The 26,108-nt window shown below is 37.1% G+C and overlaps 2 protein-coding genes across 12 annotated transcripts in view; one reads left to right on the top strand and one right to left on the bottom strand.

Moving 5' to 3' along the window:
- The window catches only part of LOC135224513 (uncharacterized), a 40,203-nt gene extending 32,132 nt beyond the window's left edge, over positions 1-8,071 (bottom strand). The window contains exons 1-2 of the mRNA XM_064263556.1: positions 7,483-8,071; positions 3,758-4,283 (exon numbers count right to left, since the gene is read on the bottom strand). Of these exons, the coding sequence (XP_064119626.1) occupies positions 3,758-4,283; positions 7,483-7,635 (679 nt within the window). The 5' untranslated portion in view covers positions 7,636-8,071. The remainder of the gene's footprint in view (positions 1-3,757; positions 4,284-7,482) is intronic.
- The window catches only part of LOC135224515 (E3 ubiquitin-protein ligase MYCBP2-like), a 1,655,355-nt gene that overhangs the window by 1,059,798 nt on the left and 569,449 nt on the right, over positions 1-26,108 (top strand). The window lies entirely within an intron of this gene.

The raw sequence follows: 26,108 nt of genomic DNA, 5'->3' as shown, positions 1-26,108 counted from the left end.
ATTGGCTCCGTCTGCTGTGACAGCTGGGTCCTTGGCACTCGTCCCTGTGCCTAATGCTGTGTGGCTCAGTTCCCTGAGTTCTTCGGCCAAATAGGATTCGGCAGAGACATTACTCCAGGACCGGTTAGCTGCTGACGGAGGAGGATTGAATGAGGTAATGGTATTTGGGATGGGCTTAACCGTTGGGAGGACCGACTCTGGGGCGGTTTGTGAGGCCGCACCATTGGTGGAGTGTCCACTATGGTCATGGGTGTCCTGGAGGATTTCTATTAGGATTGGCTCTTCCTCGACTGTCGGCATGGGTAGTGGGGCCAAGCCAGCAGAGGGAAAGCGACCAGGACTTAGAGCTCCGGGAGGGAGACTCGAGTCTTGCCTTGGCACTGGCACAGAGGCCGTTCTGGCTCAGTGAGGGAACTTGAACATGGCTCAACATCCATGAGGGGTGGAACCTGGCACTGCCTGGCACCTTCAAGTGGCACTGGCTGTGCAGAGGTAGTTCTTGGAGGTCCGTGGAACGGGTTTGGAGCTATGTGAGGGCAGAGGCCCTGATAAGGTACAAAGGTAGGAGGAGACTTAAAATCTTGTCCTAGCAGGACGTCATAACCTTCTGGTATATAGGTTGCTACTGCCATGGTACATATCTTAGAATGGTGAGGTCGTGTGACTCTCAGCCGGACAGTAGGCAAGAACATCTTGACATGGTAGAGGCTCTCTATTGTGATGAATTGGTGCCTATCAACCTGATCTCCATAAGGGATTTTATCCTCTCGAATGATTGATACCTGTGCACTAAGTGTCGTCAAAAGCTCGTATCTGGTGGGCAGGATGGCGACCTCTGGGAGGTGCGACAAATACGGGGGCCCTGAGCAGAAGGGCCCAGAGCTGAAGGATTCATCACGGCCATAGCAATGGCAGTAACAGGAGCTTTCTTGGGGCATCCCGCCCAGGCAGCAGTGTGCCCATGCACTTTGCATGAGTCACAGAAACTCTTGCTAAAATCAGGCCTGGGCCTGTTGTTTCTGTTCCAATGGCCATTATTCTTATTATTAGGATGATGGGGTAATCCATTCTGAGTAGTAGCGGTAGCTTGCTGAGGAGGATCCACCTTTGAGAGGCACTGCTCCGTGGTGTGACCTGGCTTATTTCAATGCCCACAAATAGGTTTCTGTGGAGGAATACTGGGGCTCTGGGAAGGCTGGGAGGTGGCAGCAGGAGTGAGAGAGAGGGAGAGCTGGGCCCATTTACAACACTCCAAAATAGATTTAGGGGCCTTGTCCACCAAGTGGGTGGCAAGATCAGGGGGAGCGTAGGAAAGGAAGTCCTTTAATTGGAAGAGTTCTAAGACCTCCTCAACAGATGTTGCGTTGGAGGCCTTCGTCCACCAATGGAGTGCCGGTGTCTTCTGTCTATGTTTAGTTAGCCTCCTTGGGCATAATCCTCCATTTCTGCCTCCACCGGTCTGGGGTCAACTCATAAGCCCCAGGGATTACCTCTCGGACGAGGGCAAGGTCTTGTCGCTCATTCAGGGGAAGGGCCTTGAATGCAGTCCACCCTTTGCCAGTGGGATGCTTGCCAAGGAGAAGGGCCACTTCTTGAGGGGATGGATTGAAGTTCTCAAACACCTGCTCGACATGATCGAGCCAGGTGTTGGTTTTGTTATCATCCCAAGTCCTAATGAGGGCGCCCATGCTGTGGAGGTGAGAGTGTGAAGGAGGTGATGCAGGGGCGTGGCACTCTGAACTGCCATAGCCAGTTGATGGGCTCTCTCTGCAGCTTCTCTTCTCTCCTGGGCTTCTCTTTCTTTCTCCTGTTTGGCTGCTTGGAGTGCTCTTTCAGCTGCTTCTCTTCTCTTGTGCTTCTCTCTACTGCTCTCTCTTGGTCTGCTTCCTTCAGTATCGTTCACCCAGTTTATCAGTTTTGCACCCTCCAGCCCCATGGCTCTTCCGGCTTCTGTGAAGGCCTTAGCCTCCTCCAGTGCCGCGTTACTGGCCATCTTCTCAGCAAATGTCATCAGGGGTATGCCGAATACTCAACGTCGATACTTAGCAAGATGACTGTAAAATCCCTGTAAATACAGTTACTATTGGCGCGTAGCGTGGTGGAAAACACACTTCGTAAAATCTCTGTAATTTACAGTTTGGCGAAAAACCCGACACCAATAATGGATTTGGCAATAACTTTGTACACGCGGAAACCTCAACATGACTACGCGTTTGTAACTAAAAAAAGGTTTCTGGTCATGAATTCACGGAAAGCTCGATGGAAGTGTTGTGGGGTTGCAAATGAATTTCGTAAACATGAAAATGTCAATGCAAGTACTGGTTTGTGAATAAAAAAGAAAGAATCTGGCCACGGATTCACGGAAAACTCAACGTGAAAAGTCTTGGGACAGCAAATGAATTTCGTAAACGTAGAAATATCAACTCGAGTATGGGTTTGTGAATAAAATTAGAAAGAATCTGACCACGAATTCCATCAAAACTCGATGCGAAAAGTCGTGGGGTAGCAAATGAATTATGTAAACGCAGAAATCTTAACACGAGTACGGTTTTGTGAATAAAAAAGAAAGAATCTGGCCACAAATTCACGGAAAACTTGACGTGAAAAGTCGTGGGGTAGCAAATGAATTTCTTAAACGCAGAAATCACAACGTGAGTACGGGTTTGTAAATAATAATAAATGAAGGATTTGGTATCACACGTTCTTGGAAAACTCAACGTAAAAAAACGTGTGCCATGCAGTTGATAAAATAAAATGTATATATGGGGTCTCCCCTTTTTTTTTTACCGTCTGAAGGATGAAACAAAAAGGGGATACATTTTTTTTATTTTTTTTTATTTTACCAACACTAATCCCTGGTCTATCTTACCCTTTCAATCTAGCTATGCTCAGATTTTGTATTTTGCTACCATCATAAACTAATGGGAAGAGGAAGAACCAGAATAAAATATCTCACCGCTGCATAATTTACTGCCTACGCACAACTGCCCTAATCCGAGGCTCCCTGTTGGGGGGGGCACATTCAGAACAGCCAATGGGAGCAAAGAGGGTTTTTCCGAGAGAATGGAGGCTTCCAGTTCACAGGGGCAACTTGCATTTAGGCAAGGATGAATGAGTCTTATTATAAAGAGGTCTTAACTTTCCTTGGTTCTGGCTTAAAATCCGGAACAATATATATATATATATATATATATATATATATATATATATATATATATATATATATATATATATTTATATATATACTATATATATATATATATATATATATATATATATATATATATATATATATATATATATATATATATATATATATATATATATATATATATATATATATATATATATATATATATATATATATATATATATATATATATATATATATATATATATATATATATATATATATATATATATATATATATATATATAAATCTATGTAATTAAATTCTAGAGCTTATATCAAGGCTATATATATATATATATATATATATATATCTATATATATATATATATATATATATATATATATATATATATATATATATATATAAAAGCCTTAGAATTAATTACATCAGAATGAGTGTGATAACATAGATGGTAAGTTTACTGCAAACTTCCGTGGAGCGTTTGCAGTGAGCAAATAGCAGGTGTCTACGACAGACTGAAAAGAAACCAGTCTGCTTGACTCAGAGGCTTGAGTAGGAGTGTGCATGAATAGAGTTGTGTAATACTTACGTCAAAAACTAACCTATAAAAATGTTTCCTTCTACATGCAGTTCGTGTGCAGATCCTTGAAGGTTTATTGCATTTTTAGCTACAGTGGTGAATTTTGTATTGATGATTTTCAGCTTGTCTCTCACGACGTTGAAGATAGCATACCGAAAAATGCTGGATACAGATGAATTGATGAATGACATCGAGTCAATAACGAAATTTCCAAAAGTCTTTGCCTGCAAAACATTGATGGTTGTGTTTTCCATGGAAATCTTTAGTAATGGAATTTCCGGCCCAACTGTTTTATTTTCTGTAGTGAATGTATTGGATGCTAATTTGTCAATTGTAGTATTGATGATTCTTAGATAGATTCTTGGATGATCAAATGAATCCATCTGGAAGGAGGATGACGTTAAATCAAGATGACTTATGTTGCTGAGGATCATTCGAATAGGACCCGCGTTTCTCAGGCTTCCTGGGAGAATGGAAAGACGTTTGCAGTTACTTATGGCGATGATCTTGTCTTTGATGTTTGGCTGTGGCCCTTCAAGTGTCATACTCTGCAAGGGAAAGAGATTCGTGGTTAATTAGTAGTACTTGTTAACCCTAAATAATCTTCATCTGAACCGGCACTAGGAAACCTCCTAGAAACTGCTTGTAGCGCTCCTTATAACAGCTGTGAGTGGATCCTCAAGCCTTAATCAAGAAGTATTGCGGATTCCAAATAAAAATGACTTAGTCTGAAGCATAAGTTCTATCAACTTTGACGGCGTTTACTGCTTAACCCTCTTACGCGGATTGGACGTATTTTACGTCGACATTTTTTGTCTCCCGTGTGCCGACTGGACGTATTTTACGTCGACTTACAAAAGTTTTTTTTTTAAATTCGCGGAAAAATACTTATAGGCCTACCAGCCTAAAACTTTTGAATCATGCGCCTTGGGGTATGCTGGGAGTTCACGGATCAAGGTGTTGTTTTGTTTACAATCGTTACGCAGGCGCGCAAGCGCGAATTTCTTTCTTGGCGCACTAAAAAGTATCTGTGACACATCTCGGAAATTATTTCGTCACTTTGACATAATTTTTTTACCATTGTAAATTAGCCGTTACATGAAGTACTATATATGAAAATGTGCGCATTTTTATGTAGAATACAACAATAAAATACTCATGATTGTAGCTTTTATCAGTTTTGAGATATTTTCATATAAATAACGATAAGTGCCAAAATTTCAACCTTCGGTCAACTTTGACTCTACCGAAATGGTAGAAAAACGCAATTGTAAGCTAAAACGCTTATATTCTAGTAATATTCAAGCATTTACCTTCATTTTGCAACAAATTGGAAGTCTCTAGCACAATATTTCGATTTATGGTGAATTTATGAAAAAAAATAACAATTTCTTTACGTCCGCGCGGTAACTCTTCCGAAGAAATCATACGTGCGATTGTGGTAATGTTTGCATCATTTTAAATTAGCCGTTACATAAAGTTTTAAATATGAAAATGTGCGCAATTTCATGTAGAATACAACAAAAAATAATTGAAGGTTGTAGCTTTTTTAATTTTTGAAATATTTGCATATAAATCACGATAAATAGAAAAAAAACCACGTTCGGTCAACTTTGACTCTACCGAAATGGTCGAAAAACACAATTGTAAGCTAAAACTCTTACAGTCTAGTAATATTCAGTCATTTATCTTCATCTTGAAACAAATTGGAAGTCTCTAGCAAAAAATATTTAGATTTATGGTGAATTTAAAAAAAATCTTTCCTTCCCTCCGCGGAATATTTGCTCCGTTTCATATTAGGCATTTCATAGAGTTTTATATATGAAAATGTGCGCAATTTCATGTAGAATAAAACGAAAAATATTTGAAGGTTGTATCTTTTCTTATTTTTGAAATAATTGCATATAAAAAATATATATATAAAAAATTCAACATTCTGTCAACTTTAACTCGTCAGATATGGTCGAAAACTGCAATTGTAAGCTAATACTCTTACAGTATAGTAATATTCAATCATTTGTCTTCATTTATAAAGAAATTGGAAGTCTCTAGGACAATATTTAGATTTATGGTGAATTTTTGAAAAAATATTTGTTTACGTCCGCGAGTTACGAATTCATGCATTATTTTGTGATAATATTTTCTCTGTGTTGCTTTTATCGTTTTACAATGTGTTATATACGAAAATGATTGCAATTTAGTGTACATTACAACGAAAAAAAAGTAACTTGTTACCTTTAACCGTTTTGCGTACAGCGCGATTTGAATACAATTATATATGAAATTTCGTTTTTGCGCTATCATATATCGCATTATTTATATATGATAATGATAATTTTTTTCATTTCTGATGGTTGCATACTAAACTTCAGCCAATGACAAAAAAAGGAGCCAAAAATGAACTCTTAATCTTGAAAACTAAGCACGCTGTGATTTTTTGAAAAAAATATTTTTTCCGCTTCTGCGCTCACTCTGAAACACCTCCGGCACACGGGAGACAATTTTTTTTTTTACCGCTTCCGCGTAAGAGGGTTAAAAGATTAATCCTTGATTTTTCTTTTACGAACACCACTACATGCGTTTTCGGACATTATTATTGAGGTTATCAAACTATTAGTTATGGTAGCATAGTTATAGTTATTCTAATCTAAACATTCTGCCTTGAATGAAGGTGTTTCATGTAAACGTATCGAGAGAGATCTGTAGACAGATTGTTATTGTGACGTTTGAGAAACATTGAAGGAAGGGTTGCAGAGCAAGAACACAAAGGAGCTTTTGCTTCTAATGAAATCCTCCCAAATCTTACACAAAAATTGTGATTATGAAAGATTATTGCAAGGTTTATTTTCATTTTATTGAGCCTCCCTCCCTTATTCTTCGGTTTCAGCTTGACCTATTACATATATTCATATCCTTGACTAGCAATAATATGTACTAGCATTACCGTTAAAATATATACATAATGGAGGAACATTGTCCCATTTCTTGCCAACTCAGGGAATTATGATATACCCGCGTATAATTTTAGTAAGGCAACTTGCAAACTGCCTTTATGTAATAACTAAAGAACATATTGTTATGAAAAGTTGAAACCGCATTGTACTTCTTTCCAGATATTTTCAGGATATTGTGAACCGAAGCGTTTTTGTTTGATTGAAACAGTCACCTGTACGGGACAGATTCTACCTTTATTTATTCTGTATTGTTGCTGCATTCTTTCTTTCCGTATTTGGCTGTGGAGAGAAAATGCGATGCTTGAGAATGCAGTTGGAGAACTTTTGCCCTCATTTGGAAAGGCAGACAGACAGACGTTCCTACGCGATGGAAGTGTCACTCTTTAAGTGTACTCCAATGCATTGTCAAAATTTAGAGTTCATGGAAATGATGTTAGACAAGTTAATGGCAGTGACGTTAGACATGTGGGTGTGACACGTTCATGACGCTTTATAAATGCATGTTGTGAGGGGAGACTGGGTCAGTGGCTTACACCAATACATGTGTGCTTCTTTTATTGACATCCATTTGGTGTTTCCTAAGTTAATAAATGAATGAGCACCTCACAGGTATTTTCTCTCATGGATCAGTGCTTATGCATGTGCTGTGCCAGACTATATGTGACATGGATCAATACCACAGTTAACTTTCAGATTTAGATTGTTTTGCAATTTATTTACCGAAAATATTATTATTAGGCTTAGCGTATTATTATACTGTCGTTAGCAATGCAATTAATTCATAATAACTTACTTGTCCCTCGCAGTCACAAGTGATGTTTGTCGAGAAGCATTGGCAAAACTTTCGCTGAAAGATGTCACACTCATCACTAGGGAAAACCACCTCACTTTCCGTACCAATAATAAAGAAAGCAATGAAAAAAATCCGCCACATCTTGATGTCCATTTTCTGTTTAAGCCTTGAAGTGCAGTATTTTACTTCATGAGTTTATTTTTGAGAGCCTCTTCCTTTTCCGGGCTTTAAGTTGTTTTTCAGTATTCCTCACAGCTCAAGGTCAATTATGTCATTTCAACCTTCCCCAAGTAAAAAAAAATCTTCCATGTCAGAAACTGACAGCCTGGCTTGATTTCATCGGTATCTTTTTTGTCGTGTTATAAATGATGCTCTACTGAACAGTCTTTGTACCGATTGTGAAGTGAATTCATTGGAAGTCGACGTCTTTTCTGTGGAAGTACTCTTAATTGTTGACACAGGACTTCAGAAACAACACCGTATCACCGTATATATAATACTAAGGCCTACGCGACAGTGGAAGAGAACGCTCTTTCGGTTATGATGGATCGCTGGCTTTTGTTTACAGTGAGAGAGAGAGAGAGAGAGAGAGAGAGAGAGAGAGAGAGAGAGAGAGAGAGAGAGGAAAAGGCGACAGTCTGACATCCTGCCATCCCAAATGTCGGAGAAAAAGGAGGTTGTCACTTGTAGTTTTCTTTCTTAAAAATGAAGAATGCCAAAGATTGTGTGTGGCTTCATTTAAAATTTAAGAAGGCCAAATAATAGCATAACTTCGACAGTGGCGAGAATTTCGATCAATTTCCTTTCTATAGATAAGTATTAATAGAAACCCTAAATAATCCTTAATATAGTATGAAGCTTCTGTCAGCTATCGTACTACGGGAATCATTGCGAATTTTAAGGCCTCTCCACACTAGGAAACATTACTTGGAAACAAAGTTTGCAAACTGTTTGCAAACATTTTCTTGGAAATGTTTGTAAACATTTTGCAAACAGCTTGGAATTGGTGCAGTAGCCACTGTATTTTACTTGGAAGGATTAATAAGAGAAAGAACAAGAGATGGGTGAGGAAGTTTTTGGGAAGAGGAGTGTCACATGCAAATGTATACATAACATAATACATATGTGCAAATATACATATGTACACAGATAAACATGTACATGTAAATATATACAAATGCACATTACATATGGAAATATGTACATGCACATATATATGTATATGCACATACCGGTTGGTATATGTACAATATATAAGTACAAAAATGTATTATGTATTTAAACATACATATGTATGTGTATGTATTTATATATACATATATACTTATAAATATGTATGTATTGTTTATATTCCAGTTTTTCTCTTAAAAGGCAGATTTGTTTATAATCTAGGGTTTTCTCTTGAAAAGGTAGAGTTGCTTATATTCCAGTTTTTTCTCTTGAAAAGGTAGAGTTATTCATGTTCTTGTTTTTTTTTTCATGAAAATGTAGAGTTGTTGATAGTCAGTTCTTTTCTTTTGAAAAGGAAGAGTTTTCTATTATGTTTTTTTCTTATGAAAAGGTAGAGTTGTTTACATTCCCGTTATTTTCTCTTAAAAAGGCAGAGTTGTTGATATTCCGTTTTTTATCATGAAAAGGTACTGTTCTTGGTATTCCGGTTTTTTCGTTTGAAAAGGTAGAATTGTTTATATTCTGGTTTTTCGTCTTAAAAAGATAGAGTTGCTTTAGATTATGGTTTTTTCTCTTGAAAAGTTAAAATTGTTTATATTGTTTTTTTTTTTGCTTTTGAAAAGGTAGACTTGTTTATATTCCAGGTTTCTCTCTTGAAAAGGTTGAGTTCCAGTTTTTTCTCTTGAAAAGGTAGAGTTGTTGATATTCGGTGTTTTCTCTTGAAAAGATAGAGTTGCAGATATTCCAATATTTTCTCTGGGAAAGGTAGAGTTCCTGATATTCTGTTTTTTCTCTTGAAAAGGTAGTGTTATTTATATTCCAGTTTTTTTTTCTTGTAAAGTTATTTGTTTATATTTCGGTTTTTTCTCTTGAAAAGGTACAGTTGTTTACATTCCGGTTTTTTCTCTTGAAAAGATAGAGTTGTTGATTTTCTGTTTTGTTTCTCTCTTGAAAAAGTAGAATTGTTTATATTCCAGTTTTTCTCTTGAAAAGGTAGAGTTTTTTATATTTTGTTTTTGTTTTTTTTTTCTTGAAAAAGTAGAGTTGTTTACATATTGGTTTTTTTCTTGAAAAGGTTGAGTTGTTGATATTCCGTTATTTTCTCTTGAAATGGTAGTTGTTTATATTCTGGTTTTTCTCTTGAAAAGGTAACGTTTTTTTATATTAAGGTTTTTCTCTTGAAAAGGCAGAGTTGTTTATGTTCCAGTTTTTTCTCTTGACAATGTAGAGTTGTTGATATTCTTTTTTTTTAAGGTAGAGTTGTTTATAATTTGTTTTTTCTCTTGAAGAGGTAGGGTTGTTTACATTCTGGATTTTTCTCTTGAAAAGATAAAGTTGTTGATATTCGGTTTTTTCTCTTGAAAAGGTAGAGATGTTTATATTCTAGTTTTTCTCTTGAAAATGTAGAGATGTTGATATTCTAGTTTTTCTCTTGAAAAGGTAGAGTTGTTTATATTCTGGATTTCCCTTTACATGAAAAGGTAAAGTTGTTTACTTTCCATTTTCTGCTTTTGAAAGGGCAGAGTCATTTATATTACGGGTTTTCTCTTGAAAAGGTAGAGTTGTTGATATTCTGTTTTTTTTTTTCTCTTGAAAAGGTAGTTGTTTATATTCCAGTTTTGTCTCTTGGAAAGGTAGAGTAATTTACTTTTGTTCCTCATTTTTGAAAGATTAAAAATCCTTTTGGACTTAGTAATGTATTTAGTAAAAGGCATAGATAATGAAGATAATGTTTATAGGGCTAGTGTCAGTTTTTAATTACTCATAGTCTGAGATAAATAACGTGTCACAAAGGCTTTAGTATGAATAATAATGATGATTTAGAAAGGAAAGTTCCATTATTATTATTTTATGTAAATGAAGACTACTAACTCAGCAACTTTATATCTATATATATATATATATATATATATATATATATATATATATAATAATAATATATATATATATTATATATTATATATATATATGATATATATATAATAATATATATATATATATATATATATATTATATATATATATCATAGATATATCATATATACCATATTACTATCTGTATCTCTATATGATATATATTATTATATATTTATACCTATATTATGTTTATATATATATATAAATATATATATATATATTATATATATATATATATATATATATATATATAATATATTTTATATATATATATATATATATAGATATATATATATATATATATATATATATATATATATATATATATATATATATATATATATTTATATATATATTATATATATATATATATATATATATGTACGATGACTAGTATATAACAGGATACCGTAGATTTCTGATTGTGCTCTGAGAGCAGCTGGGGACGGGATGTCTAAGAAGTAGGACAGGATGTGCGTCACCACCAAAGTGACAGTTGCTGAACGAAAGACAGATAAGATTGATCTATGAGTGTTGTGTTGTAATTTGCGTGTTTCCACCAACCCCAGAAAGACGGTAGCTATTTTTATGGCAGTTCTGCTTTTGTAATTCTTTGTAGCACTCCAAGCAAGTCACCAGAATGGAGGGTTCGCAGAGTGTAGAGTTTGCAGAACAATTACATCGTAGGACCTATGAGCTCCATGCAATGAATAATGCCCTTGTTTTGCATCAATTGAAATGGTGCCTGTCATATTTTAAAGCGGAGATCTTGGTGTTCGTCGCTTAGTTGAAGGGGCTGCTATAAGAAAGTGGTGCACTTTTGAAGGGAACAAAACCATTTTATCAAGGATTTTAAGACTCGTGTGTGGTGATTGGGATGTTGCTCCCACCTCTCTTTTATCCCGGATGACCGACGTTGCCATAGCTGAAAGTCATGGCACTAATGGAGAGTCTGCTGAGCTGGAATCACCTGAACACTGTTCAAAGAATCCGTCTTGAACAAGTTTTTGCGCTGTCGTAACACTCCCTCCATTGTTTTATCATCAGTAGGAATGAAGAGGGATACGGAGCGGTATCTGAAAGTCTTTCCTAGTCATTTTTAAGCTTGTACAAAAAATATATTTTCAACACTACCGTGACTTTTCATTGTTAATAATTATACTATAATGATAATAGTGTTTGTGTTGAATTTCACCACAATAGATTTACATGAATAATAATATAATAATGATAATAATTTCTTAAATGAGTTTTCAATTGCCACTGGCATTGAAAATATCAAAAAGTACCCAAAAAGCAAGCAAACAGAAATCTACAAATGCATAAAATATATTCAAAAAGACATTTAAAATATCAATGCAAGTTTAATTAAGTCATTCATACCAATATAAAGACGAAGAAATTTGATTTTTCGAAATTAGGGAGAAATGAACCTGTTAAAAGTATGGTGCATAACATTTAATAATAATAATAATAATAATAATAATAATAATAATACTTTATTAAAAGTAATGGCTACCTCAGCAGCGTTACACTTGTAGAGATTCTTCTCTATTTTCCGAATAGCAGCTTTTTCCGTGTTACTTAGACAGGCTAGTAGAGCGCCTATGGAGGTCATGATCAAATACAGTCAAAATTGGTGTATATATTTGAATTTTACAGATAAACTATGATACCATAGTTATCAAAGTCATTAACGATATACATATATAATATATATATATATATATATATATATATATATATATATATATATATATTTATCTCTCTCTCTCTCTCTCTCTCTCTCTCTCTCTCTCTCTCTCTCTCTCTCTCTCTCGGACTCCTTCCAGTGGTGAGGGAATAAGGGACCCTGGCTTCTATGGGAATGTTCGTGCATTCCCATAGGTGCCCCGGGTCCTGACGGAACATCCTACAACCCTCCCTCTCTCACTTTTAATCCTTCTCTCTTCTCTTTCTTTCCTGAATTCTTCTCTCCAACCTCTAAATTTTGACTGTTTTTTGGACTGCTTTTGTCGGCGACTTTTGGAATGGACTTGGCCAAGCTTTGACAGTCCTTGTGATTTGATGGAGGGTGGGGTTGGACGGCATTCCTCCTCACCCGTAGAACTGGAGTACCTGACATGTTCGAGCGAGGGGAAACTTTTATGTTAAACTCTGCACTCAGTGCTGGGTCTGATCTCAACGACTGCCGACCCTCAAGGCACTGGGTGTGGGGTGTATATCTGGGTAGGACTCCTAGGGTGCTATATCACCCTCTAATTGTGGCTCGATGGTGGGTATGGGGCCAACCTGGACGAATGTTCACACCATAATCTGATGGATTTTTTTTTAACCCCCTCTGTTGATGACTCTCGCCTGATTAAGGATTCCGCATTAGGCCCTCCACTCGACCAAACACCGGGACACCAGGGTGAAAATACTGGTGGTGTAAATGAAAATCTAAGAGTTGTGTATTGTGGTAACATAAGTGATAAAATTGATTTTGACATATTGCATAATTACATGAAACAGTTTGGCAAGGTAGATAGAATAAAATTACGAATTGTTAAAAGCCCCATCTCTTATGAAAGTTACATAACCTTTTGCAAAGCTGAATATACCTCCAAAGCTCTAGAGAATCTGGATGGTAAAAATGTCTTTGGTTCAGTTTGCCATGCGAAGTTATTTAATATAAACAATTTGGAAGAGGATGAGACAGACTATGTACCCAGCAAATTTGAGGTTGATAGCCAAAAACACCTGGCAAAAGATGACCCAAAATTGATTTGGCATGTTGCAAATTACAAACAGGGCAAAGAAAACTTTTTAACTGCATGCAAGTATCTACAGAGGAACATTGGTGCCATTCCTAAAGGCAATATTAAAAGATATGGTAAAGGAGTCTTGATCAAAGCAAATAACGATATTCAAATTAAGATGCTTTCAAAATTCCAACCAACTGAAGATGGTAATATTTTAGATGTATCTCCTCATCGATCATTTAGCATTAAACGGGGTATAGTTTATAGCAGAGACACCTATATGAGTTTGAAGAGGAGGAAATATTAAAAATGTGTCCTACATATGTCATTAAAATTAGAAAATTGGAAGGCACTCAGCATGCCATTGAATTGACTTTCACCTGCTCCTACTTACCAGAATATATTGATATAGACCACTCTCGGGTTTGGGTTAAGCCATTTAAATATCGACCAACCCAGTGTAATAAATGCTTTGAAGGTAATACTTCAGAAGCACTCTGCACTGGATATTAAAATAAATAATCTCCTCTACGGTAATGTTTACCTTTAATGAGCCCTCTAACTTACTTTCTTACACAAACAAAAGCAGTTCCAGTTACTCATTATTGGCTGAGAGGTGTGACATCATTATGACGTCATGGGTTTCATAACCAATTATGAACGACTTTAGTCGAAAACTAAGTTTCACTAGCATTTCAGTGGAGTAATAAAGTTACCTGTCCAGTGTCCACTGGTATCCTTGTTTGACTGAATACTCGAATAATGAAGCAAAAACCGACATTTTGTCTTCCTGTAGCTATGGCAGAGGCAGTGGCTGGCCCTTCTGGCATTAATTTTGACTGAGACCTTCGATTTCTTACCGATTGTTTGCAGTGCAATGTGGGTTACGGTGAACTTAATCATTATTTGTCTAGTGGTGGTAAAGAAGTTGTGATTGAATATGCTCAAAGACATAATTTAATTCTAAAGCAAAAAAACTGCGAGTGTTGTGGAGGTATTTGTCGGATCGACTACAACAGGAACGCCTTTAGGTGTGATCGCTCTGTAGTGACGAAAGGACGTCGGCCTAAGCGATGTAATTTTAGTGTTTCCTTGTCTAAAGGAACGTGGTTTGAAAAATCCCATCTCTGTTTTGAAGTTAATCTAAAGTTTCCTGGGCCGCGCGACATCCAAATCCATCCGCCACGGCAAGTAGCCTTATTGTAACCCCTGTGGCTAGCGCGCGCAGCGCAACATTACCTCTTGCCAGAACATACCATGCTTGCCAAGAATCTTTAAATATGCAGATAAGGTGTGAAGCGCCGTTCCGCCACAGCCTTACTGACAGCACACATAAATCGATTGTTGCGGATATGTAGTCGCTCCCTACTTTGTTTGTTGTTGTTTTGGTATCGCCGCCATATTGGTTTTGGTGTTCTTCCGCCGATTTCGGTTGGCAGTCGAATGGGCCCGCGAATCTGTAGGTGCTCCCCATTATTATTGCTGCAAAGCACTCCTTTCTGGTATTTAACCACCCAAAACCCCTGATTCCCAACTGGTGGAAAAGGGGGTTAAAATAACATTTCCTAAAGAAAACAAGATGAGATTCACTGAAAAAACACCATTAAATGAAGGATTGTTAATTGTCTTTTAGAAACTGGTGAAGCGGCTTGCTTCTCAAGAATTACCGCTTTGAATATGGCCACGTATCAAACTCATGTACAAAACCAGGAAAGTGCTTTGTGTACTCTGGTGAACATGTAAAGGACAACTGCAAAGCTGATAAATATTGTCTCCACTGTGCTGGCAATCATTTTCTCAATTGGAGGGGCTGTCCTCAATATATTTTCCAACAAGAAGTTGTAAACACTGCGCATAATAACTTTATCAGCATAGGAGAAGCCAAACGCTTGGTTCGAGGTGCTAACAAAAGTGCTGGAGCCTCATTTGCTTCCACTGTTATAGGAAATAATGCATTCCATCAGCCTGCTAAACCCATCATTAAAAATTACACACCCTCAGGATATTTCAACTTCTGTGGTATGTAATCAACTTCAAACTAAAGTGGTACAAGCTGTGATTGATGAACCTCTCCCTGACCTGCAAGCAAATGCTGTCTCAGTGTTGAGCTCAACTGTTAAGCCCAAGGAGAGAATAAAATCTAAAGGAAATCTTAACAAATCTTATGACAGTTTTCAGTCACCCCCGAAGTCAAAGAAATGTAGAACATCCTCTCCTATAGAGTTTAAAACTCCAATTTCTAACATTTTCAATGCTCTTGATGACCCCTTTAAACCATTATCAACCTCACAGCCATCGGAAAAGATGTCTCTGTCCTGCTCAAATTTAAGTATGACCGACCTCTCCCAATCCCCTCAATCATATGCAGAAACAGCTACTTCTGAAGTTGAGGGAAAACATGCTGACTCACTAAAAATAGTTAAAAATTTAGATAAATCTAGTCTCAAACTGAACAAACAGGATGTGCAGGAAAAATGTTCAAACTCCCCCTCATCCAATAAAAGTAAAAGTCTCCTAGGCACCAGACTTAAGAGTCTTTCAAATCCAAAAACATTCAGCTGTGTTACTTTGAAAACCCAGCTAAATAATGAGTTGGCTGGGCACAAGAATCACAGTTAAAATTCCAATTTAATATCTTGCAATGGAATTGCAAAGGCCTTAGGACTCTTTCTGAAGAGTTAAAATTACTATTGAATCATCGTGATCCAGATGTAGTTTGCCTTCCAGAAACTAAGTTAGGCAACTCATTATACAATCCAGGATTAAATTATAAAATGTTTGTGATGAACCCCAGAGATGGTGATCGAGCTCATGGGGGGGTTGCAATTATTGTTAAAAAAGTCTTTGCAACATACAAGTGTTCCTTTGAACACAAACCTACAAGCAGTTGCCATCCGAGCATGCTTTGAAAAAGAGATTACTATTTGCTCTATTTACCTCCCACCTAGGTCAGAAATTACGTTGAATGACATTCAGGCACTAGCTAATCAACTACCTCCTCCTTTCTTACTACTGGGAGATTTTGATGCCCATAATAGTCTATGGGGAGGTGATACCTTGAATGCTATAGGTAGAACTATCAATGATTTTATCTTAAATAATGATCTCTCTCTTTACAATGATGGTTCAATGACGTTTCAGCTATAGGTTTAAGCATTTGTTCACCTGCAATCCACTTGGTCTTCAACTGGTCTGTAGATGAACTTTTGCACGGAAGTGATCACTTTCCCATACATTTAAAGTATGCTAGAAACATACCTTCTGAATCTCCTATAAAGTGGAAAGAAAATGAAGCAGATTGGAGGAAGTATGAAGGAAGCTTTCAATTACATCAGGAAGTAGAGTCATTTGAGTCACACGTAGAGGCGTATGATTATTGGACCTCAACTATATTGGATAATGCTGAGAAATATATCCCAAAAACTAAGGGTAAACCAAACAGGCCTGCAGTTCCCTGGTGGGACCAAACCTGTGGCAGACTGCGAAGAATAGTGAGAAAATGCTATAGACAATTCAAGGCAAAACCCTCAGGAACAACTAAAACTACATACCAACGGGCCTTAGCCAAACAAAGAAAATATATTAGAAAAGCTAAAAAGGAATCTTGGCTCCACTATATAAATAGTATCAATTCAAAAACGTCGGAAAGATTAGTATGGAAAAAGATTAAAAAGCTAAGTGGGAAATTTGCTCCATCAGCTGCTCCTACTCTAAAAATCAATGATGTGCTTATTTCAAATCCAGCTGATGTTGCAGAAAAATTTGGTGAGCATTTTGCTGACATGTCAAGCTCCAAAAATTACACACCACAATTCAGTAAGATTCGAAATGCCAAGGTGTCAATTAGATTTAACTCTCAAAACAACGAAGCATATAATGCTAAGTTCTCACTAAGGGAACTACGAGAGGCTCTCTCATCTTGTGAGTCAACAGCCCCTGGTGCTGATAACATAACTTACAACATGATTAAACATCTTCCAGAACATGCTAAAATATATCTAATGAAAATACTCAATAAGATCTGGGAAACAGGCATCATTCCCACATCTTGGAAGATAGCCATAGTAGTTCCAGTCATAAAGCCAAACAAAGATCCATATCAGCCCACTAGTTACAGACCAATTTCACTAACAAGCTGTTTCTGTAAATTATTTGAGAAAATGGTGAACTCTCGTCTAATGTGGCATTTAGAGAAAAACAGATTGTTATCCTCTGTTCAGTTCGGCTTCAGGAAAAATCATTCAGCTTTGGACCCTTTACTGAGATTATCAAATTAGATTCAGCAGGGATTTTCCAATCAATGCCAAACAGTAGGGGTATTTTTTGATCTGGAGAAAGCCTATGATACAACATGGCCATTTGGCATTGTTAAACGGCTCAATGAAATGGGAATCAGGGGCAATATGTTTAACTTTATCAACTCCTTTTTAAGGGACCGATATATAAGAGTGAGAGTCGGGAATAAGATTTCTTCTTGTTATGAGACGGAAGAAGGCGTCCCACAAGGCAGCGTATTGAGTGTTACCTGCTTTGCCGTTGCTATTGATAATATTGTGAAATCTGTTTCTGCTCCAGTTAGGGCTTCACTGTTTGTGGATGACTTTGCCATCTACGTCACCACATACGACGCTGTATCAGCCTGTAACTACCTGCAAAAGACAATAAATGTCATCAGTAAATGGGCTGATGAACATGGTTTCCGATTTTCTTCATCTAAAACTGTGGCTGTTCGTTTCACCAGATGTACCCGCAATGAAACTATCCCAAATTTGAAACTGAAGGATTGTCTTATTCCTTACAAAAAAGAAGTAAAGTTTTTGGGCATAATATTTGACAGCAAGCTAACGTGGTGTAGTCACATTGACTCTCTAAAAACAAAGGTTATAAAATCCCTCAATATTTTAAAGGTGGTATCGGGATTCGACTGGGGAGCTGATAAGAAAAGTTTACTGAAGTTGTATGATTCCTTATGTAAATCAAAACTGGACTATGGCTGTCAGGTATATTCATCTGGTTAAAGGAATTGGACGTAGTACATAATATGGGATTAAGGATATGTACAGGTGCTTTCAGGACATCTCCCGTTGAGAGTATCTACATTGACTCTCATGAACTTCCTTTAGATCTGCGTAGAGAAGAGCTTGGGTTGCGGTACACCACGCAACTAAAAAGCTCTCGAGAGAACCCCACACGAAAAATTTTAGAGGAGTGTGACTCTAGAAAATTTGTGAAAGATCTTCCAAACCTTTTCAAATAAGACAGTTGGAATGTTTAAATGACATAGTAATTCAGCGCTAAAAAGTTGAAGAAGTAAAACCATCCTCTGTTCCCCCATGGCTTATTCCCAAGATTTCCGTATGCTGTAAGAAAATATACAAAAAACAACAGTCTCAGGAAGAGATAAAAGCTAATTTTCTGGAGCATGACAGTAAACATGATGGGCCAGTGAAGATCTACACAGATGGATCAAAGTCTGATAGTGGAGTTGGGTGTGCAGTTGTCTATGGCAATGAAATTTATTAGGCAAAATTGCCTGAGTCGGCTTCCATATTCGCTGCAGAGTTGTCGGCTATAGTTAAAGCTTTAGAAATTATTCAAAACTCGAATAAGAAAAATTTTGTAATATATAGTGATTCAAAAAGTGCATTAGATTCATTAAAGCAGCTGTATACAATTCATCCTCTGGTACAAACAGCCCAGGAGTGGCTCTTTTGGATTTCGTGCCGCAGGAAATCGGTATGTTTCTGCTGGATCCCAGCTCATGTCGGAATTCGCGGGAATGAGGAGGCAGACAGATATGCAAAGACAGCAGCTGTGAGTAATTTGTATCAGGTAACCAAAGTGCCACATGTAGATATGAAGAGATCCATCAAGTCGCACATCTTGAGGAAATGGCAAGAGAGATGGTCCTCCCCCTCTTAGCCAACAATAAGAAATATAAGCAGATAAGGAAAAGCATAGAAAAATGGCCCTCTTCTTTTCAAAAAGAGAGGAGAACAGAAATTGTTTTGGGGCGACTTCGTATTGGTCACACTCGGATGATGACCCATAAATTTATTTTAGAAGGTGGCAGTGCACCAGTGTGTGTTAGGTGCGATGCTACCTTATCAGTGGAGCACATTCTGGTGCATTGTGTAAATTATAGAGAACAGAGGGAGAGATTCCACCTTAATGGAAAATCTCTTGCCGATGTTCTAGATGACAACGCAGATATTTCTGCACTAGTGAGTTTTTTAAAATGTATTGGGTTTTTTTTATGAAGTTTAAGTGGTGGCAAATTTTAACTTATTGATTTTATTTTATTTTATATTGATTTTATTTTTTATTTTTTTGTTCATAGTCATCATTTTAAGTACCTGATTATTATTTTAAAATTTAATTTGCTGCTTTTAATTAAGGGTAAATGGTGTTGAATGGATGTATGCATGTCAGATTTTTATTTTTATTTATTTTTTATGTATGTTTTTTATGTGTGTGCGTGTGTGTGTGTGTGACTTCAGCTGTGGGATTCTTTGGTTGCAGTGTAAGTGGTTTTGGATGAGAGTGAATGGTTTTGGTTTGGTTTATATGTGATGTGAGATAGTCTCGGTCTTGGTTGGTGTGTGTCGTTCGATGTTTTTAATTGCAGTTTTAATTGGTCATTAGTGTGAGAGATTTTAATTGATTTAAGTATTCATTCATTTTATCCATTTCATTCAATCATATAATACTGCAGCGCTGAATGACCTTTGCAGATCCCAGCGCTTGGGCTATGCCCTAAATTCCATGATCAATCAATCAATCTCTCTCTCTCTCTCTCTCATCGTCTCTCTCTCGTCTCTTCTCTCTCCTCTCTTCCTCTCTCCTCTCTCTCTCTCTTGAAGCAAGCAAGCTTTCGTCTGGAGCTGCCAGACATCCTCGGGCTGGAAGCTGAGGGTGGACTGATCTTGAAGCGGTGTCCGTCCTTGTTTATATACGAGGACGGACACCGCTTCAAGATCAGTCCACCCTCAGCTTCCCAGCCCGAGGATGTATGGCAGCTCCAGACGACAGCTCGCTTGCTTCAAGAAAGAGAGAGAGAGACATATATTTATATATATATATATATATATATATATATATATATATATATATATATATATATATATATATATATCGTTAATGACTTTGATAACTATGGTATCATAGTTTATCTGTAAAATTCAAATATATACACCAATTTTGACTGTATTTGATCATGACCTCCATAGGCGCTCTACTAGCCTTTCTAAGTAGCACGGAAAAAGCCGCTATTCGGAAAAAAGAGAAGAATCTCTACAAGTGTAATGCTGCTGAAGTAGCCATTAGTTTTAATAAAGTATGCTTGAGAGAGGGTCTGCTTCCTAAGTACAATAATAATAATAATAATAATAATAATAATAATAATAATAATAATAATAATAATAATAATAATAATAACGAGAAATACTAAGTACAGGAGAGGGGACTAAACAACACAATAGAAGATGTAAAACAGAGTCTTAAGGCCAAAGCACATAAGATCCAACGGTACATGAACAGGAATAAGGGATACCAAAAGAATAGACTATTCGTAACCAACAAGAAAAGACTATACAGCCAACTAAGAGGGGAAGACAACCACCAAGAAATTCCTGAAGCCGAACCAAGTTAGAGACTGGGAATACATAGGGAGCAATCCTGTATCACACAACAAGCATGCAACATGGCTCCAGGAAATTGAGGAAGAAGAAACAGGGAGAATGAAACAGATTCACTGAGATCACGACAGACACAGTCAGACATCAACTAAAGAAAATGCCCAACTTGAAATCCCTAGGTCCCGATGAAGTCCATGGATACTGGCTCAAAAACTTCAAGGCTTTACACCCACGAATAGCAGAACAACTCCAGCATTGTATCACAAATCACCATGCGCCCAAATGGATGACCACAGGAAGAACATCCTTTGTACAGAAAGACAAGAGTAAGGGAAATATAACCAGTAACTACAGGCCTATCACCTGCCTACCAATAATGTGGAAGTTACTAACAGGTATCATAAGTGAAAGGCTATACAACTACCTAGAGGATACAAACACCATATCCCACCAACAGAAAGGTTGCAGAAGGAAGTGTAGGGGCACAAAAGACCAGCTCCTGATAGACAAAATGGTAATGAAGAACAGTAGGAGAAGGAAAACCAACCTAAGCATGGCATGGATAAGAAAGCCTTCGACATGATACCACACACATGGCTAATAGAATGCTGGAAAATATATGGGGTAGAGGAAAACACCATCAGCTTCCTCAAAAATACAATGCGCAGCTGGAATACAGTACTTACAAGCTCTGGAATAAGACTAGCAGATATTAATATCAGGGGAGGGATCTTCCTGGGCGACTCACTGTCCCCACTACTCTTTGTAGTAGCCATGATTCCCATGACAAAAGTACTGCAGATGATGAATGCTGGGTATCAACTCAAGAAAAGAGGCAACAGAATTAACCATCTGATGCTCATGGACATCAAGCTATATGGTAAGAGCATCAAGGAAATAGACAACTTAATCCAGACTGTAAGGATTGTATCTAGGGACATCAGGGTGGAGTTTGGAACAGAAAAATGTGCGTTAGTCAACATACATAAGGGCAAAGTAATAAAGACTGAAGGGATAAAGCTACCAGATGGGAACAACATCAGACACATAGATGAGACAGGATACAATTACCTGGGAATAATGGAAGGAGGGGATATAAAACACCAAGAGATGAAGGACACGATCAAGAAACAATATATACAGACTCAAGGCGATACTCAAGTCAAAACTCAAAGCCAGAAATATGATAAAAGCCATAAACACATAGGCAGTGCCAGTAATCAGATACAGCGCAGGAATAGTGGAATGGACGAAGGCAGAACTTCGCAGCATAGACCAGAAAATGAGGAAACATATGACAATACACAAAGCAATACACCCAAGAGCAAATACGGACAGACTATACATAACACGAAAGGAAGGAGGGAGGGGACTACTAAGTATAGAGGACTGCGTCAACATCGAGAACAGAGCACTGGGGCAATATCTGAAAACCAGTGAAGACGAGTGGCTGAAGAGTGCATGCGAAGAACGACTGATAAAAGTGGACGAAGACCCAGAAATACACAGAGACAGGAGAATGACAAACAGAACAGAGGAATGGCACAACAAACCAATGCACAGACAATACATGAGACAGACTAAAGAACTAGCCAGCAATGACACATGGCAATGGCTTCTAAGGGGAGAGCTCAAGAAGGAAACTGAAGGAATGGTAACATCAGCACAAGATCAGGCCCTAAGAACCAGATATATTCAAAGAACGATAGATGGAAATAACATCTCTCCCATATGTAGGAAGTGCAATATGAAAAATGAAACCATAAACCACATAGCAAGCCAATGTCCGGTACTTGCACAGTACCAGTACAAAAAGAGGCATGATTCAGTAGCAAAAGCCCTCCACTGGAGCCTGTGCAAGAAACACCAGCTACCTTGCAGTAATAAGTGGTATAAGCACCAACCTGAAGGCATGATAGAAAAAGATCAGGCAAAGATCCTCTGGAACTATGGTATCAGAACAGTTAGGGTGATACATGCAAATAGACTAGACGTGACATAGATTGACAAAATCAAGAAGAAAGTATCACTTATTGATGTCGCAATACCATGGGACACCAGAGTTGAAGAAAAAGAAAAGGAAAAAATGGATAAGTATCAAGACCTGAAAATAGAAATAAGAAGAATATGGGATATGCCTGTGGAAATTGTACCCATAATCATAGGAACACTAGGCACAATCCCAAGATCCTTGAAAAGGAATCTGGAAAAACTAGAGTCTGAAGTAGCTCCAGGACTTACGCAGAAGAGAGTAATCCTAGAAACGGTGCACATAGTAAGAAAAATGATGGACTCCTAAGGAGGCAGGATGCAACCTGGAACCCCACACTATAAATACCACCCAGTCGAATTGGAGGACTGTGATAGACAAAAAAGAAAAAAAAAATAATAATAATAGTAAATTTTCACTGCTCAGTAACAATACAAAAAATTTAATATAAGTCACACATATGTTCATGTACGTATATGTAAATAGTTTTATATTACTTATGTACTACATCTTTGCAAATTTCTGTATTTTCTTGTAAACAAAATGAGACAAGATAAGTCGAACCCAGACAACTTGGACCACTTTACACAGATAGATTTTGCTTTCTATATGGATTGGATCATCCAGCCCATAAAAATAGAGAGGAGAGATTGGACAGCGTGTAACAGCCAAACCAGTCTGTGATGTGCACTGCCTGGCGCCACTGCTATGCGATGATTCTTAATAAACAATGGCGCAACCCATACAATCTAATGGGAAACTCTGTACTCTTTAAAACGTGTTTTATCGGAAGTCCATCAAGACTGTCAACTGATTATGCACCATTTACTATATACAATATGTACTTTCTGCAGGGAAATTGCAGACACCTGCAATATAGACGTTGTATGAACACGTGATAAAAGTTAACATGAATCTTAAGATTCCTCAGAGGACAAAGAATGAATGAATTATGGCTTAAACGTTACTGTTTTGAAAGGGGGGGAATTAAACACAAATCACCTTTCGAAGGAACCACAGCTTTTAATCAAAGAATCTTTCTAGGGGAAACTCAGCTGTGGAGATTAATGAAATCGTTCTGGAGGATCGCACAAACACTGATAAAAGGACAGAAAATGAAATATAAGATTGCCACCACTCGTTCGCACGTTACCTTCTTCTGAGATATATCTTCGTGAACTGTAGGTGAAGGAAATCACCTTCAAGGCGTTAATAAAAAGCAAGACTTTCCCGTGGTGGCCCACAGCCACGTGAGTTCAAGCGTGGGTCCTGGTGGATGCTCGCACGGCCAGGGAGGGTTCATTTATCAAGGCGCGCTAGTCACTTGACTCGAACTGGGGTGTGGGAGAAAGTGAGGCCTTCCTCCTTGTGCTGGCCAGGCTTGTTTTATTTCATCCCACTGACTCATCTCAGTAGTTCTGGAAAGTACGAACAGGCAGGAGGGGGCCAGAAAGGACGAGAAATGTGAGATGCACGAGAGCGAGAAGAGAGAAGGAGAGATAGAGAGAGAGAGAGAGAGAGAGAGAGAGAGAGAGAGAGAGAGGACAGTTTTTTAATTGCTAACCTTTAAATTGTTATGGTGAAAGCCAAGGAGAATCTATATATATATATATATATATCTACTATATATATATATATATATATATATATTTATATATTATAGTAATATATATAGATATATGATATATATATATATATATACTATATATATATATATATATATATATATATATTATATATATATGTGTGTGTGTGTGTGCGTGTGTGTGTGCGTGTGCGTGTGCGTGTGTGTGTGTGTGTGCGTGTGTGTGTGCAGACTGCAGCACATACTACTTATTAGTAAATTAATATTTTACTATGTTATTTCTCTTAACAATAGTCATGTGCCTTTCTATTAGATTCTGTATCAACTTATGTTTTATTTTTCAATTAATCTTTTATGTAGCCCTTCTTTTCATAATAGAAGCCTTTTCAGAATGATTTATTTTTTTCTTTGGAATAAATACTTTTATGCACAGTACTTAGGTTTTTGCTCAAGACATAATTACATTTCTCATTATCAAGAAAAATAAACCTGAATTTTTAAAAAACCGGATTTTCAATAATTTACCTTCTTCTATACAATCGTAATTCTTAAGCAATACTGTGCATAAAAGTATTTGTTCCATCAAAGAAAAAAGAAAAATAATTAAATAAAACAAGTTAATATGGAATCTAATATAAAGCACATGAATATTGTTAAGAGAAATGAAATAGCAAAATATTCATTCACTAATAATTACTATGTGCTGCAGTTACCATTTATAAAGCTATGTAAATGTCACAATCATACTGATCTATAATTCAACATATTTATTTACATTGTACAGTCTAAGCTAGGCTAGCCTGTAAGAATAACCGACTTTCATACCTAGCCAAGACTTGAGCTGTATTTCATAGTCTGTGGAGGGGGACAGATAGAAACATCAGCATTCCTGAAGGTTATGGCCAAATTAGGCTACCTTTGCTAGCTATGGTAGGCTGCCCTTGGTTATTTGATGATCAACCCTGGTAGACTGGTTCAAGTTTACTTTTAAAGCTATAATGTAGTATAAATTGAAGTACTTATAGGGTAAAAATGATATAGGTAAACTTGAATAACCTACTACTTTTAAGCATTCTGGCAGATCAAATTCAGCAGAGTCCTCTACATACAAGGAGGTTTGAGAACTTACTGATGACATTGTAAATATGTTAATACTTCATTTATGCTTACAACTGCAGCAGGCCTAGGGCTAGGCCTAATGATAATATGTACATTGTAGTACTAGTTGTAGGGGAAATTGTCAGACTTAACCGTGGTTATATGGACTGCCAGTAACCCTACATGCTAATTTATTAGGCTACGTAAATTTAATGTCAAATAGGCTTTAATAAAGAGCTTATTACAACATTCATTATTTTATTGGCTCTAAAAGCAGGGTTGTAGTTGACTGCAAGTTGACTGTGATCTAACACATGTTTACTTGAGTTTATTTCAACACAGTTATAAAGATTTTCATGAATGAAAAATGTCACTATCTTGTGAAGTATGATCCCCTTTTCTTGTGTGATCCTGTTTCTGTATGGAACACAGTTGATGGCCCAGCACTGGGTGCCAGAAGTGGCTTTGTTGCTCCTGGTCTCTGTA

Source organism: Macrobrachium nipponense, chromosome 12 (genome assembly GCF_015104395.2).
Source record: "Macrobrachium nipponense isolate FS-2020 chromosome 12, ASM1510439v2, whole genome shotgun sequence".
Classification (NCBI taxonomy): Eukaryota; Metazoa; Arthropoda; class Malacostraca; order Decapoda; family Palaemonidae; genus Macrobrachium; species Macrobrachium nipponense.
The sequence above is the reverse complement of the archived record's forward strand: the minus strand, read 5'-3'. Positions and strand labels throughout refer to the sequence as shown.